General features: G+C 34.6%; 2 protein-coding genes across 4 annotated transcripts in view; both read left to right on the forward strand.

Moving 5' to 3' along the window:
- The first annotated feature begins 2,872 nt into the window (after positions 1-2,872).
- LOC134712610 (maleylacetoacetate isomerase-like) overlaps positions 2,873-17,006 on the forward strand; it is a 37,043-nt gene continuing 22,909 nt past the window's right edge. For all 3 annotated transcript variants that reach the window (XM_063574334.1, XM_063574336.1, XM_063574335.1), the window contains exons 1-4: positions 2,873-2,948; positions 11,867-11,918; positions 12,449-12,516; positions 16,700-16,780. In XM_063574334.1, coding sequence (XP_063430404.1) covers positions 2,940-2,948; positions 11,867-11,918; positions 12,449-12,516; positions 16,700-16,780 — 210 coding nt within the window. In that variant the 5' untranslated portion in view covers positions 2,873-2,939. The remainder of the gene's footprint in view (positions 2,949-11,866; positions 11,919-12,448; positions 12,517-16,699; positions 16,781-17,006) is intronic.
- The window catches only part of LOC134712608 (maleylacetoacetate isomerase-like), a 270,737-nt gene continuing 256,622 nt past the window's right edge, over positions 2,892-17,006 (forward strand). The window contains exon 1 of the mRNA XM_063574331.1: positions 2,892-2,902. The gene's annotated coding sequence lies outside the window, so the exon portion shown is untranslated. The remainder of the gene's footprint in view (positions 2,903-17,006) is intronic.

The following is a 17,006-nucleotide window of genomic DNA, read 5'->3' on the forward strand; positions in this document are numbered from 1 at the left end:
TTGTGTCATAAACTAAGTAAACTGGGTCTTCAGTTTTAAGCTCAATTATATCTTTGAATGCGTTTATGATTTCGGGGAGTGCGACAACAGCGTAAAGATCTGGATATACTAAAACTTCAGAAACAAACCCATCTAACTGATATGCCAAAAGTACTAAATTATATATGTCATCTTTTGATAAGGCCTTTTCTTGTCTCTCTTTACTTAAAATATTTTTGACCTGTTTTGTATTTCGGGGATTTGCTACGGCTTGGTGTGACCCGTCTACATCGTTTGTACAAATCATTTTTTTATAAACCTTATGTGGATTACCCTCTTTCTCTTTAATGGTACCAATAACTGAAGGCATAGTACGAACAAATTCAGTATCATGTTTACTATTTCCATGCGGCATTGGTTGATATAAATCTTCGTTGCCTATATAATGAATGAGAACCAAATTAGGATTACTGTCTAACCAATAAGCTATACGTTTAAAATCTGATGTAGAACGAGGTCGCTTTCGACCACTTTTTGTTTCATTACCAGGCAATCTTAGTTTAAAGTAACTTTTGTTTAATTTTACACCTTCAATTTCAAAAACATATTTACCTTCATTAATCCAAGTGTACTGATCGCATTTCCAGTCATTGGGATGTTTAGACTGAATGAGGTATATATCACCGCCATTAGGCTTTACAGGAGGAAGACAAGCAATTTTTTCTTTAATGGGATTTTGAAGTATATTTATGACCTTTTCATTTTCAAACATTACTTTAACACCAGTCAAATAAGGTAAAATACCACCCCCACGTTGTGGTGAAGAGGGAGGTGAAATAGATCGAACACTATAAATAGGGACTGATGAAATAGACTGTACACTAGAAAAAGGGACTGATGAAATAGACTGTACACTAGAAATAGGGACTGATGAAATAGACTGTACACTAGAAAGAGGGACGGATGAAATAGACTGAACACTAGAAACAGGTACTGATGGACTAGACTGAACACTAGAAATAGGGACTGATGAAATAGACTGAACACTAGAAATAGGTACTGATGAAATAGACTGAACACTAGAAATAGGGACTGATGAAATAGACTGAACACTAGAAACAGGTACTGATCGACTAGACTGAACACTAGAAAAAGGGACTGATGAAATAGACTGAACACTAGAAATAGGGACTGATGAAATAGACTGAACACTAGAAATAGGTACTGATGAAATAGACTGAACACTAGAAATAGGGACTGATGAAATAGACTGAACACTAGAAACAGGTACTGATGGACTAGACTGAACACTAGAAATAGGGACTGATGAAATAGACTGAACACTAGAAACAGGTACTGATGGACTAGACTGAACACTAGAAATAGGGACTGATGAAATAGACTGAACACTAGAAACAGGTACTGATGGACTAGACTGAACACTAGAAATAGGGACTGATGAAATAGACTGAACACTAGAAACAGGGACTGATGGACTAGACTGAACACTAGAAATAGGGACTGATGGACTAGACTGAACACTAGATAGAGGGACTGATGAAATAGACTGAACACTAGAAACAGGGACTGATGGACTAGACTGAACACTAGAAATAGGGACTGATGGACTAGACTGAACACTAGATAGAGGGACTGATGAAATAGACTGAACACTAGAAACAGGTACTGATGAAATAGGTTCATCTTTCAGGTATGAACGAAGGTAATGGAAGAAAGGAGTAGCCTCCGAAATTAACCCCTTGTACTGCAGACTCCGATGAGCCATGAGGTGTTGGCAAAACATGCCCTTACCCTCACCATTCTTACCAGTACCCCAATAATTGTCATTAACCATGTGTATCAGTTCAGATTTTACAGAAGCTAAAAGGCACTTCGCAAATTTTTCACACTGCAGATATTTTAGCCAGAAAAGGTTATACATAAAAACACCTCTAAACATTCGCCAATTTGATGAAATCTTATGATAAGATTTTGAAAGATGTTTTGCATCTTCAGCTGTCTTTGAATGCCGAATTTTTTCTGCCAAAGTAAAATGTGAATGCTCGACAGCTTTAACATACTGATACACATGTTCAGACGATGGGAAAGTCATACCTCTAAATACTAAGGTACATGGAAAAAAATTAGACAAAGGCGAAGACGACCCCTTAATGTAAATCGGAGGCTCTGTAAATGTACGCTTAGATATGAGTTATGATGAGTTCCGGTCAACTTTTTGCCCTTTTATAGTAATGTCATTATTATTTTCTTTATATCATATTATTTGTCATTGAATTGTCTTTAAGAGACAATTTACAGACTTTGACCGGGTTTTTCATATTTTTGTGAATTTTAAGTCATAGTTGAAAATTTCACTTCAATATCTGTGTACAAGGGGTCCTTCCGGTACACTTTTTTACTTTTTATAGTAATATATTTATTTACTTCTTTATATCATATTATTTGTCATTAAATTTAATACAAAGTTGAAAAATTCACTTCAATATTTTAGTACAAGGGGGCCTTCCGGTCAACTTTTTGCACTTTTATAGTAATATATTTATTTTGTTCTTTATATCATATTATTTGTCATTGAATTGTCTTTGAGAGACAATTTAGAGACTTTGACCGGGTTATAAGCTTTTTTGTGAATTTAAGTTTTAATGTACAAAAGTGTGTTGCCAGATTCACACAAAGAAAGTCTTCCGGTCAACTTTTCGATAAAAGAACATATTGAAATATATATTTTTTTAATTTTATCTTATAGACCATTATGTTAGCTTTCAAAATCAGTTTTATTTATTAATCTAGCTTTAGTGGTTCCAAAGATATCAGTTATAATACACCAATTTTTCTCTTCCGTGTTTTCCATTTCCGCGTTTTAGACCCTCCCATCATCGAGGACGAACTATAGTCAACACGATTTATTATTTCCCTGTCAGAAGGCTGATTTATTCAATATGTCAAAGGTATGCATGCTTAGCTGATAGGCCCAGTTCCTTGCATTTAATGAAAACCAACTAAAATTTATCATGCTAGCTCACTGACAAGCCTGGAAAATGGAATAATTGTAAGGTGCAGAAGCTTGTCTGTCAGGACCTTAGGCTTTACCTCATTTTTATGGCCAATCAGTAAATGTTATGTTTCTGTTCATATGAGTCTTCGGACCATACGTGTATGGTCATGACCATATGTGTATACTCATATGGTCTGACCGTACATGTATGGTAGGACCATATAAGTATACACAGGCACTTGTTTCTGTCAATATGGGGTTTACTATCAATACCAGTATAAAAAAAACACAAGGTAGCTAACGGGAATTTTCAATGTGTTCGCTTCAACCAATATTTTATTACTTTCCCTTGCCCCTTTCACGAATAAAAGTACACCAGTCTTTCGGTAATTGATTTATCTTTACAATGAAACAACTCTCACGTACCTTGAGAATACCCCTCAAACAGAATAACACACTTGAGATGAGAATTATTGACCTTTTTCCAGACCATTGAATTTGGAAGTACTAAACTTCCGGTTTACTTAGGAAGTTAATAAAACTGTGCAATCTGATTGGTCACATTTTTCTGGTTTCTGGTAACTAATATAAATAAACAGGTAACCAGATGAATTCGACCAATCAGATTGCTGTGTTATATTAACTTCCTAAGTAAACCGGAAGTTTAGTACTTCCAAATTCAATGGTCTGGAAAAAGGTCAATAATTCTCATCTTAAGTGTATTATTCTGTTTGAGGGGTATTCTCAAGGTACGTGAGAGTTGTTTCATTGTAAAGATAAATCAATTACCGAAAGACTGGTGTACTTTTATTCGTGAAAGGGGCAAGGGAAAGTAATAAAATATTGGTTGAAGCGAACACATTGAAAATTCCCGTTAGCTACCTTGTGTTTTTTTTTATACTGGTATTGATAGTAAACCCCATAGTGACAGAAACAAGTGCCTGTGTAAGTATATACTCGTTTGGTTATTAACGAACAAGATCATATGAGTAATTGAACCATATAGGTATTTTTTTCAAATATATCACAAACATTTCAATAATATAATAAACTTTATAAAAAAAACAAACAATGAAGGATACATGAAAATGTAATATAAAAAAAGAAGATGTGGTATGATTGCCAATGAGACAACTATCCACAAAAGACCAAAATGACACAAACATTAACAACTATAGGTCACCCTACGGCCTTCAACAATGATCAAAGCCCATACCGCATAGTCAGCTATCAAAGGCGCTGAAAATATGATGTAAAACAATTCAAACGAGAAAACTAACGGCCTTATTTATGTAAAAAAATTTGTAAGGGTTCCACGGAACCCATTGTCTCGCCTATTTTTGCCGTAATTCCCAGGCTCAACAACTAGAGGCTCTAAAGAGCCTGTGTCGCTCACCTTGGTCTATGTGAATATTCAACAAAGGACACAGATGGATTCATGTCAAAATTGTGTTTTGGTGATGGTGATGTGTTTGTAGATCTTACTTTACTGAACATTGTTGCTGTGAACAATTTATATCCCTATCTATAATGATTGGCCCAGTAGTTTCAGTGGAAAATGTTAGTAAAAATTTTATGAAAATTGTTAAAAATTGACTATAAAGCAATAACTCCTTAGGGGGTCAATTGACCATTTTGGTCATGTTCACTTATTTTTAGGTCTTACTTTGCTGTAAATTATTGCTGTTTACAGTTTATCTCTATCTATAATAATATTCAAGATAATAACAAAAAACGACAAAATTTCCTTAAAATTACCAATTCAGGGGCAGCAACCTAACAACCAGTTGTCCAATTCATCTAGAAATTTTACAGCAGATACTTTTTGACCGGATAAACATTGTCAACCCCTATCAAATTTGCTCTAAATGCTTTGGTTTTTGAGTTATAAGCCAAAAACTGCATTTTACCCCTATGTTCTATTTTTAGCCATGGTGGCCATCTTGGTTGGTTAACCGGGTCACCGGACACAATTTTTAAACTAACTACCCTAATGAAGATTGAGGCCAAGTTTGGTTTAATTTGGCCCAGTAGTTTCAGAGGAGAAGATTTTTGTAAAAGATAACTAAGATTTACAAAAAATGGTTAAAAATTGACTATAAAGGCCAATAACTCCTTAAGGGGTCAACTGACCATTTTGATCCTGTTGACTTATTTGTAGATCGTACTTTGCTGAACATTATTGCTGTTTACAGTTTATCTCTATCTATAAAATTATTCAAGATAATAACCAAAAGCAGCAAAATTTCCTTAAAATTACCAATTTAGTGGCAGCAACCCAACAACCGGTTGTTCGATTCATCTGAAATTTTCAGTGTAGATAGATCTTGACATGATAAACAATTTAACCCCATTTGCTCTAAATGCTTTGGTTTTTGAGTTATAAGCCAAAAACTGCATTTTACCCCTATGTTCTATTTTTAGCCATGGCGGCCATCTTGGTTGGTTGACCGGGTCACCGGACACAATTTTTAAACTAGATACCCCAATGATGATTGAGGCCAAGTTTGGTCTAATTTGGCCCAGTAGTTTCAGAGGAGAAGATTTTTGTAAAAGATAACTAAGATTTACAAAAAATGGTTAAAAATTGACTATAAAGGCCAATAACTCCTTAAGGGGTCAACTGACCATTTTGATCCTGTTGACTTATTTGTAGATCGTACTTTGCTGAACATTATTGCTGTTTACAGTTTATCTCTATCTATAAAATTATTCAAGATAATAACCAAAAGCAGCAAAATTTCCTTAAAATTACCAATTTAGTGGCAGCAACCCAACAACCGGTTGTTCGATTCATCTGAAATTTTCAGTGTAGATAGATCTTGACATGATAAACAATTTAACCCCATTTGCTCTAAATGCTTTGGTTTTTGAGTTATAAGCCAAAAACTGCATTTTACCCCTATGTTCTATTTTTAGCCATGGCGGCCATCTTGGTTGGTTGACCGGGTCACCGGACACAATTTTTAAACTAGATACCCCAATGATGATTGAGGCCAAGTTTGGTCTAATTTGGCCCAGTAGTTTCAGAGGAGAAGATTTTTGTAAAAGTTAACGACAACGACGGAAGACGACGGAAGATGCCGGACGCAAAGTGATGAGAAAAGCTCACTTTGCCCTTTGGGCCAGGTGAGCTAAAAATGAGGAAAACAATCAATAAAAATATTCCTCTTGATATTATCTTTTGATTGTAAGAAGCTTCTGTCATACTTTTAAATGGACTTAGATTTTCTTCCAGTTAACATTACATACAGTCTGCAGTTAAAGTTTTCAAAACATTTATTAGATTCATTAACCATCCTAGATTTTTACTAAACTTGGACAGAAGCTTCTTACAATCATAAGATAGTATCAAGAGGAATATTTTTATTGATTTTTACCTCTTTTTTGTTGCGCCTGCGATTTACAGCAAAAGTAGGCGAGACACTGGGTTCCGCGGAACCCTTATAAATTATTTTTTTTGCATTTGCCAGTCTAAGTTGTGCACGACCAATCAGTTACACTTCTTGCTTGCGAGTGAACAGCTAGCCTTCTTAATTACCACATGCAGTAATACTGAGGTCTTTCGCCATTCCAATGTGTCTACAGTGTTTTTGAGAAACTCTTGATCTCAACTATCGTAACAGTACACCATATTTACCAGACAACTTAAATTAACTATGCTTCTTAAAGGTGACTTCTTGTGTAACAGTTCATTATCGAAATTTTTGTAAGTTATATCTACAAAGTCATCAATATTGCCCTCCACTCGTAATAAAAAATCGGTAATGACCATAGGTATAAAATGTGCTTATTATAATTTTGCTTTTTTTATTTAATTGTATCAATAAACCAATTTTTCAAGTTGTTTTGGCTATTAATCTTCTTCAGTTCTTTATTTGAAGTCTCCTCTCAACTAATTTTTTTATTTAGTCAATCTTTTTATTATAATATTATAATAAAATGACCAATATGATAGAGTCTTTTTAATGAAGTGACAACTAGATCGGTCATGCCCATGTGAAGACTTTCAGAGAATTAAAAGTAAACATTTAATAGTAAGAGTGTTAATTACCCCAACCATATGATACATGTATATACCCATATGGTCCAAATATGTATACGGTCTGGAACATTTCCATGGTTAAGTATTTTTGTAAGACACTATACATACTATAAGCAATAGGTTTATATATGTGTAGCAGTTCAACCTGATCGTGACCTCATTTTCATGGTTCACGGTAGTCCAAGATTACTTTCACAATCCTGATCCGGATCCTAAGGTAAATATTATGACTTCAGCTGTTTTCTGTAGTTTATGGTTAGAAACAATTTTTATTTAGTTGGAAAAAAACATATTACAAATGATAGCATACATATAACAATACAACATAAGCTCTGTAGAGCTTTTATACGACAAAGATGTCTGTTCTGCCATAGCAGAAGGAGACGAAGGGGGCAAAAAAACAAAAAAAACTACACACTACAATTCACAAAACACTGAAAATTCAAGATTGAGCAACACAAGACAAATACAGTTACTGGCAATTCTAATGCAATTTGTATATAACAATATTTTTCATTGGCTAAAAGTTGCCGTCAAATCCACAGTTGACCAGGCGTAACTAAGGATTGACCCTCCATTTTGAATTGTTGAATCAACAAATGTTCGATTACTACTATATAATCGAAAATAGAACAACACCTAGCTTGAATTCGCTGTTTTTATGTAAATTTATCAGAATTTGAAGCGTACAGGTAACGTAATAACCTCCAGTTTGTAAGTTTTCATTTGTATAACGTCACGTTTAGCCATGAAGTCTTTGCGCCAGAATCGTTCATGAAGATTCACGTTTTTAGGTCACCTGGCCCGAAGGGCCAAGTGAGCTTTTCTCATCACTTGGCGTCCGTCGTCCGTCGTCCTTAACATTTTACATTTTGAACTTCTTCTAGAGAACTACTGAATGGAATGAAACCAAACATGGCATGAATGTTCCTTATGAGGTGCTGACTAAGTGTTGTTACTTTGTAGCCGATCCATCCTCCAAGATGGCCGCCAAACGGGAAATTGTTTAACATAGGACCCTATGGGAGATGCATACAAATGACTTCTTTTAGAGAACCACTGAATGGAATGAAACCAAACATGGCAGGAATGTTCCTTATGAGGTGCTGACCAGGTGTTGTTACTTTGTAGCCGATCCATCATCCAAGATGGCCACCAGCGGTGGACTTAGTTTAACATAGGACCCTATGGGAAATGCATACAAATGACTTCTTTTAGAGAACCACTGAATGGAATGAAACTACACATGGCATGAATGTTCCTTATGAGGCGCTAACCAAGTGTTGTTACTTTGTAGCCAATCCATCATCCAAGATGGCCACCAGTGGGGGACTTAGTTTAACATAGGACCCTATGGGAAATGCATACAAATGACTTCTTTTAGAGAACCACTGAATGGAATGAAACCAAACATGGCATGAATGTTCCTCATGAGATGCTGATCAAGTGTTGTTACTTTGTAGCCGATCCATCATCCAAGATGGCCGCCAGTGGTGGACTTAGTTTACCATAGGACCCTATGGGAAATGCATACAAATGACTTCTTTTAGAAAACCACTGAATGGAATGAAACCAAACATGGGATGAATGTTCCTTACAAGGTGCTGACCAAGTGTTGTTACTTTGGTGACATCCCATTAGTCCGACAACCATTATTCCGACAGCCCATTATTCCGACAGCCCACTATTCCGACAGCCCATTACTCCGACAGCCCACTATTCCTACAACCCATTACTCCGACAGCCCATTATTCCAACAATTAATTTTTCTCATGTGTATGGGTAAATTTTCTCTAAAAAGACCAACTCCGTTCTCTGTAACATTTGTGATTGTCCGTTTTGATCCCAATTATTCTTTCCATGCGGGATATAAGTCTCAGTATATTGGGGTTGAGACACATGCTTATTGCAACTGCTGAAGTCCTTATCCTGGTCCCTCTTTCATTTTACGTGTCTCTAGTAGAGGTATTTCATTTTTCTTTACATTTTGTCATTTGTGTGTCCACTGTCAGTCTGTGTAAGATGACAAATAGGACGAAAATATGTGCTCAGAAAAGATTAGCAATTCCAATTATGAATACGGTATCGTGTTCGGGAATGTGTATCCACGAAATACGGAGACAGTATATAGAATTTCCAATAGCAATCAATCAACAAAACTTATTACGAAAAACAAATATGATGGACATGAACATTTCGGCAACTTTTATTTTTAAAAATATTCATCGGGTCGATGACTGTTTATGACATAAAAATATACAGTCAATGTTTTTTTACTGCTCAAATAGAACGAACGAGTGCAGTATAAAAGCCAATAACAACTAGTAAGCAATCTTGACACCTATTTTTCATTTAAAGATTGTTTTCAAGGAGAAAAATATTTAGATATCATTGATTTTAAGAAAGGAAGTTCATATGTTAATTAAGAATCGCAATCGGTGCTCACCGGTGATCCATTACATTAAGAATTGATGTCAATTTCAAAAATCGTAATGTACAGCTAATAAAGTTGAGGATGAGCGTCATTTTTAAATCGAATGCTCACATTATCAAAATTTGAGGAATTTACTCTTTCGGCATATTCAGTCTAGCACATGTCAGAACTTTAAAAAGTTAGATAAATATGATAAATCTTCGATGTAAACACAAAAAAACTTTACTTTTATAGGGGGAAAAATCATGATTATATTGTTAGTTCTTTTGAATTATGTAGTACATGGTTTGATACTGACTTTTATTTGATATCAATGTATTAGTTGGGTTTTTTTTCTATTTTTGTTTTGGGTCCGATTATGACCGAGGCTTATGGTGTTATAACGATAATTATATCATATTACTATGCTATTTAGTATTGTTAAGTCTTAATGTTGACCCATTACACCGCCGCTTCGCAAAAGTGGGAACATACCGTTTTACCTCTGTCAGTCCGTCCATTCAACCGTCCACTCGTCAGTCAGCCAGTTTACCAGTTCGTCCTTCCGTCCCATAGATATTTTCGTTGCATCTTTTTCATGAACGACATAACAAGAATTTCTGAAAGGTTTATTGAAGTCGGCTTTATCGTGTGATACGTTTTCAGATTCATTACTCAACAAATTCCTGTTTAACGAACACTTTTCACATGACAGCCAAGTTGAAAATTTTCGTAACATTTTTCTCAGGAACTACAATACCAATGATTTCTGAAATTTGGTTTCAAGGTTTAAATAAGTCAAGTATACGGTGTGAGGCTTTTTCCGATTCACAACTCAACAACGAAGTACTTGTGCGGGGGCATCATCAGTAGCTCGCACAATCACTGGTTGTTTTTGATTTATATGCTGTTTATATATCCTTTAATTTGGAAAATAAAATTCTATTCTATATACAGATTTCGAATTGAGTGTATAGAAAGTATTCGAACTACATCAGCCTTATGTTATATATACGGAGTTATTTGTTAAAAATATATTATTACATAATTATCTTAACGTAATAATACAGACAGACAAGTTTTATTTTACCCTGATACCCATATACTTGACTTGATAAGTGTCGGACTTATGGGTTGTCGGAGTATTGGGCTGTCGGAGCAATGGGTTGTCGGACTATTGGGTTGTCAGACTAATGGGTTGTCGGACCAATGGGCTGTCGGACTAATGGGTTGTCGGACCAATGGGCTGTCGGACTAATGAGCTGTCGGAATAATGGCGTGTATTTTGTAGCCGATCCATCATCTAAGATGGACGCCAGAAGGGGACTTAGTTTAACATAGGACCCTATGGGAAATGCATACAAATGACTTCTTTTAGAGAACCACTGAATGGAATGAAACCAAACATAGCATGAATGTTTCTTATCTGGTGCTGACCAAGTGTTGTTACTTTGTAGCCAAATTTTATCCTTTTTATATGAATTCAAAAACCCAAATAGAGTCAGGTGAGCGATACAGGCTCTTTAGAGCCTCTAGTTTTTTTATTTGTCAAATTTATACCTTTTTTAAAGTTTAATCGTATTATTTCTTTTTGTAATGCATTAGAATCGGAATAACAGTACTGTAGTTGAAGAGTTGCCACCGTCAATTTTGATTTGACGGTTGCAAATCTCCATTTTACTGTCTCCGCCAGTAAAACTGCATTTGCAACCTTCAAATCTACAATTGACGGTGGCAACCCTTCAACTACAGTACTGTTATTCCTTAATTAACACTGACCACTTAGATGCAAATTAACTTTGATCTTTTCTTTTAAGGAAATTTTCTATTTCATGCAATTAAAGGATGCAACGCATTTACAAGCATAGATGTGTAGACAGTAGGAGTAAAAATTGATAAAAACTTTCAGATTTTCAGAAAAACAACTTGAAAATACACATTTTTGATTTCCCTTACCATGCTTTGCAATACAATAGCTTAGTCCCATGAGAGAACAAAATACTGTGACCCAGATCTAAAATTGTTCCTTTCTAAACTAATTTAAATATATATTTTACTTGTCACTGGACTTATTTTATAAAATAATTTTTTATGCCCCATTTATGGGCATTATGTTTTATGGTCTGTGGGTCCTTTCGTGTATTTGTCCCTTCGAGTATTCGTCCCTTCGAGTACTCATCATATGTACGTACGTCTATCCTGCTTTAGGTAAAGTTTTTGGTGCCATTTAAATTAGAAATTTTACCCCCATTTTCACGGTCCACTGAACATAGAAAATGATAGTGCAGATGAGGCATCCATGTGCTACGAACACATTCTTGTTTAGACCCATTTTTATATCACAATAATATACATCATGATTTTAATACATACTTTGTTTTATGTGGTTCAACTTCTTTTTTCTTATTTTCAGCCAGTTTTGTACTCCTACTTCAGAAGCTCCTGTTCATGGAGGGTTAGAATAGGTAAGAAGACTTTTTAAAAAGAATTTCATAACTAAAAAAAAAAATTACAACAGGGATAAAGAAATCAAATTTCAAAAAGTTTATCACATTTTTAAAGACAAAACCACTGACAGGTTTGAACCTTCTTTTTATGGTTATGTTATACATAAAGCAAACAAGTTTATTGTTGAAGGCCATACGGTGACCTATAGTTGTTAACGTTTGTGTCATTTTGGTATTTTGTGGAAAGTTGTCTCATTGGCAATCATACCACATCTTCTTTTTTATATTAGGAATTGTCTTTCTGTTCTGCCTGATATTCATTTTTTGTTTTTACTGATAAATTTTACAATTATAATTTATTTTTAAATCACTGTGTCTGGTATTTATGTGAAAATAAGAAAATGTGGTATAGGTCAACATATAGCCTTCAACAATGGGCAAACACACATATAGTTTTTAAATAACCAGTTAAATACATTTCATCATTTTGATGGTTGCATGTATTGAAATAAAACTTTTTCTTATTTCTGTTGTATATTGTTTTTCAGCTTTGTTGATGAAGAAAATTGATTTTGAATACTCAGCTGTACATTTAGTAAAAGATGGAGGACAACAGGTAAACAAACAAATTATATTGTATATATGTAGGACTCTAAAGTGTGATGGGGACCCTTAAGTACGATGGTCACACTAAAGTGTGATGGCCTTCGCTAAAGTCTGATGCCTCCATACGCTAAAGTGCGATGATCCGCCAAAGTATAGACTTACGAAACTTAGTTGGATTATGACATTAACTGTCGTTTATACAAACCAAAAATGAACATGCCTGAAGATGAAATAAATAATGGAAGCAAACAGATGCATATTAATGTTTAGGTTTACGTTAAAATATTGTCGATTTTATTGAAGAGTATAAACGTCAGTAAAATAAAGGTACACATTTTCAAGCGTAAATTAATTGTCCATTAAAACATCAGTGTGTACACATTGTAGCTAGTAAAATATAACATGTATTAATACTTGCCACTAAAATAGGGAAAGCTCGAACAACAGCCCCTTTCTCTCTCATTTAAATTAAATCTTGTACAAATAAATTTTATTTATTCCGACAACTCCGACAATGACGGAATTTTGTATATGCAACTGCAAGCTTTAAGGGATGTGTTTACATTAATAGGCTGTGTAAACGGCAAGCTACAACAATTATCCAATACGCCCGTGGTCCTGAACATGCATGAAATATTTGCCACGGGACCTTAAGCAACCAACAATTAATCCAATACACCTGAATTGTTAAAAAATCATTTAAAAGGAAATATAGTATAAACGTATTTACACATTTGGTATTTAGCTGAATCTTGCCTCCGAATGACTTTAGATCTACTCCGAATCACCTTTTGACGTCAAGCAACAATCACTTTTAAATTGTGACGTCAAATATTTTAAATTATGATGTCAAATTTACGGGAACCTGTGTGATCGTACTTTAGCGTAGACCATTGCACTTTAGCGTGACCATCACACTTTAGAGTACCATCGCAGTTGAGAGTCCTATATATATAAAATTGAGAATGGAAATGGAGAATGTGTCAAAGAGACAACAACCTGACAGTAGAGAAAAACAACAGCAGAAGGTCACCAACAGGTCTTCAATGTAGCGAGAAATTCCCGCACCCGGAAGCATCCTTCAGATATATATATATTTTCTCGTTTTGCATCTATTATAGAGAATTATGTTTTCCAGTTTGTGAGTACATCTGTCTGTCTGATTTCAGTTTAAAGTGTTTGCTTAAGGGATTTACCATTTAATTTTTAGGGGGGGGGGGGGGGGGGAGGGAGGGCTAGGATGAAATTTGAAAAAATAGGCAGGACAGGAGTTTTGAGTAAAAAAAAAGGCAGGATGAGACACTTGCAAAAAAAAGAAGTCAGGATGACAATTTATATAAAAAAAGTCAGGATAAACTAAGAAAAAAAATAAGCAGGACCGAATAGAGTGAAAAATAAAAATGCAGGACAGAGATTACAACTAAAAAAAAATGCAGGACACAATTTTTCTTCCTAGCCCCCCCCCCCCCCCCCCCCCCCCCTAAAAATCAAATGGTAGCTCCATAATGTAGTTAATGATGAAATTGTAGTCACATCAACTTGAAACTTTAAGTGTCCATCTTATTTATGATATATGTAGCAGCTATTGAGGTCCCCACAGGTCATACATCTCAAGTTTTCAAGAACCTTAATATCAGTGACATTCAAATTTTTCATGTTTTGATATTCTTCATGAAAGTATAACAATAAAATTGCTACAGACACACCAAGTTAAGGTAGCAATATACAGTTTGGAAAAAAACTAAAAATTGACTCACATAATTTTTAAACCACCCTCTTTCCCTTGCTTTCTATAAACTAATTACCGTAGTCTTATTGTTTGTGTATTTGCATATATATATATGGATAAAGCATCTTCAATAGATATGATTTCCAAATTAAATGGAGCTAAAATATACAAAGTAGAGGGGCATTATGTTTTCTGGTCTGTGCGTCCATCTGTCCATTCATCAGTCCGTCGTACCGCTCATCTGTCCGACCGTTCATCTGTCTGTCCGTCCATTCATCTGTTTGTCTGTCTGTTCATCTGTCCGTCCAACTGTCTCACTTCAGGTTAAAGTTTTTGGTCAAGGTAGTTTTTGATGAAGCTGAAGTCCAATCAGCTTATTACTTAGTACACATGTTGCTTATGATATGATATTTCTAATTTTTAAGCCAAATTAGACTTTTGACCCCAATTTCACTGTCCACTAAACATTTAATATAAAAGTGCAAGTTTCAGGATAAAGTTTTTGGTCAAGGTAGTTTTTGATGAAGTTGAAGTCCAATAAACTTGAAGCTTAGGCAGCAACCATTTGATTTACTGGGGGGGGCTATGGTTTTTTTTTCTGTGCAAACTTTTTTTTTCGCCTTTGGCGAAGAACAATCTATTTTTTTAGCGACAAACCGAAAACATTTTTTTTCTTTCAATTTTAGCATTACATATAGTGGCAGCTGAGGGTGAAACAAACATTTTTTTTTTCTCAGGGTCCAAAACAAATTATTTTTTTCACCAAACCTGGAAACAAACTTTTAAACAAAAAAAACCATAGCCCCCCCCAGAAAATCAAATGGTTGCTGCCTTGGTACACATGTTCCCTATGGTCTGATCTTTCTAATTTTATTGCCAAATTATTTTTTTTGCGGCAATTGCCCAATTTCACGGTCCATTGAAGTTAGATTGAACATGGAAAATGAAAGTGCGAGTGGGGCATCCAACTACATTGGACACATTCTTGTTGGTGTTATTTTCATTCCCAACAAGGGTTTTAACCCAGATATTGTTGTGTGCTGATTACTTAATTTTCTTTGTTTAAGTTAGGATTAAGTATTTGTGTATTAATAGGTCATAGTTCTGGTTTAAGGAGGATCTAGGGTACAAAATATCAGCAAAAATTTAAACATTGTTTTGGGAAAGATTAGAACTTGTTTTAAATCTTTACTAAGGCACCAGCCTCCCTAAAAACAAGATAGGTTAACTAGCTACTGTGAGTAAATGTATTCACACTGAAATATAGTTCCTTATATGTATGTGCTCATGATACATTTCTAAACTGAAAAAATGGGTATATTATTGGAGCAGTCTCATTAATGTGTGTTTATGTGTAGGCTTTTTTTAAAAACATTTTGATTAGGTATTTGGGTATTGATACAATACTAGTATGATTGACAACTGTCATTATCACTAAACAATCAGAGACAAGGTAGACCTTTTATCACAATGCCACACGTCCTAAAGTGGGTCTCATTGGGGTCTAAGCATGACTCCAAATTGCCGATTTTTTGTAAGCATGACATGTGAAAGTCAAAATATTGTGTCGTGAAAATGGGAAATGAGGTCTAGCGGGACCCGGGAAATGACAAAAAAATGAGAATTCCTTTCCTCCATAGTGTATTCAGGATTTGGGAAAATGACAAAACAGTAAGTGGGATTCAGGTTCAGAAACCCCCAATGAGACTCCCCCTAAACTGTCAATCAAATTGACCACATTACTTATCGACCTCAGTCTTACATAATTAAACAGACCCTGCAATATACATCTAGATCTTAATATTATACAAATATTTGACCTAATAATTGAATACACAAATATGTATATTAGATGTTTGATATATATGTTGTGTACATGTTATATTTCTTTGTACAGGTTATTACTTGTTCAAAAACTTTGTACGGGTAATTACTTGTATGATGCCATCATACGATGCCATCATACAAGTTTTTACTTGTACAAATAAAATTGTACCAGTAATAACTCGTACAATTTTTGTTGAGAAAAAGATAATAATTTGTACAGCACAATATCTTTGGATTATTGTGTTTCTTCTTTTGCTTTAAATGTTTTATTCAAAAACCCATTCTTTGTGTTTGTAAGTCTAGGATTTTTTTGTCAATTGTTCAGTATTTTTTTTCTTAATTTTTTTCTCTTATTTATTTATTTTTTTGTATCATTTAGCAAATGCAATTTTGAAATCAGATTTAATCTATACTGTGTTTGATAATGAACTTAACACCAAAGGAATCTTTGTATCAAGTTAACGTTTTGGAAAGCTTGATTTATCTATATATGTGATGATAATTTTGAAATATACAAAAGCAGATGTGAAGGTTACTTAAATGAGACAACAGAAACCCAGCAACAAAATATAATAGACTAATATACATTTTATCATTGGCACTCACACCACATCTTCTTATATCTATGTAATTACAGAGATCAGAAGATTTCAGTACCCTTAATCCAATGCAGCAAGTTCCTACTCTGGTCATCAATGGTCAGCCAATATCACAATCAGTAAGTATCAATAGTCACTTTGCTTTGAAATGTAGAATAGCAATTATAGTATTATTGGTTTGATTTGGTGTTTTTTAATTAAAGTTTGACTAGAGAATATTTTTATGAATTTTAATTCTCTATTTGATCTTTTTATACGACCGCAAAAAATATTAATTTTTTCGTCGTATATTGCTATCACATTGGCGTCGTTGTCTGCGCCGTCGTCATCGTCCGAATACTTTTA

The sequence above is a fragment of the Mytilus trossulus genome, chromosome 3, assembly GCF_036588685.1.
Source record: "Mytilus trossulus isolate FHL-02 chromosome 3, PNRI_Mtr1.1.1.hap1, whole genome shotgun sequence".
In the NCBI taxonomy this organism is placed as follows: Eukaryota; Metazoa; Mollusca; class Bivalvia; order Mytilida; family Mytilidae; genus Mytilus; species Mytilus trossulus.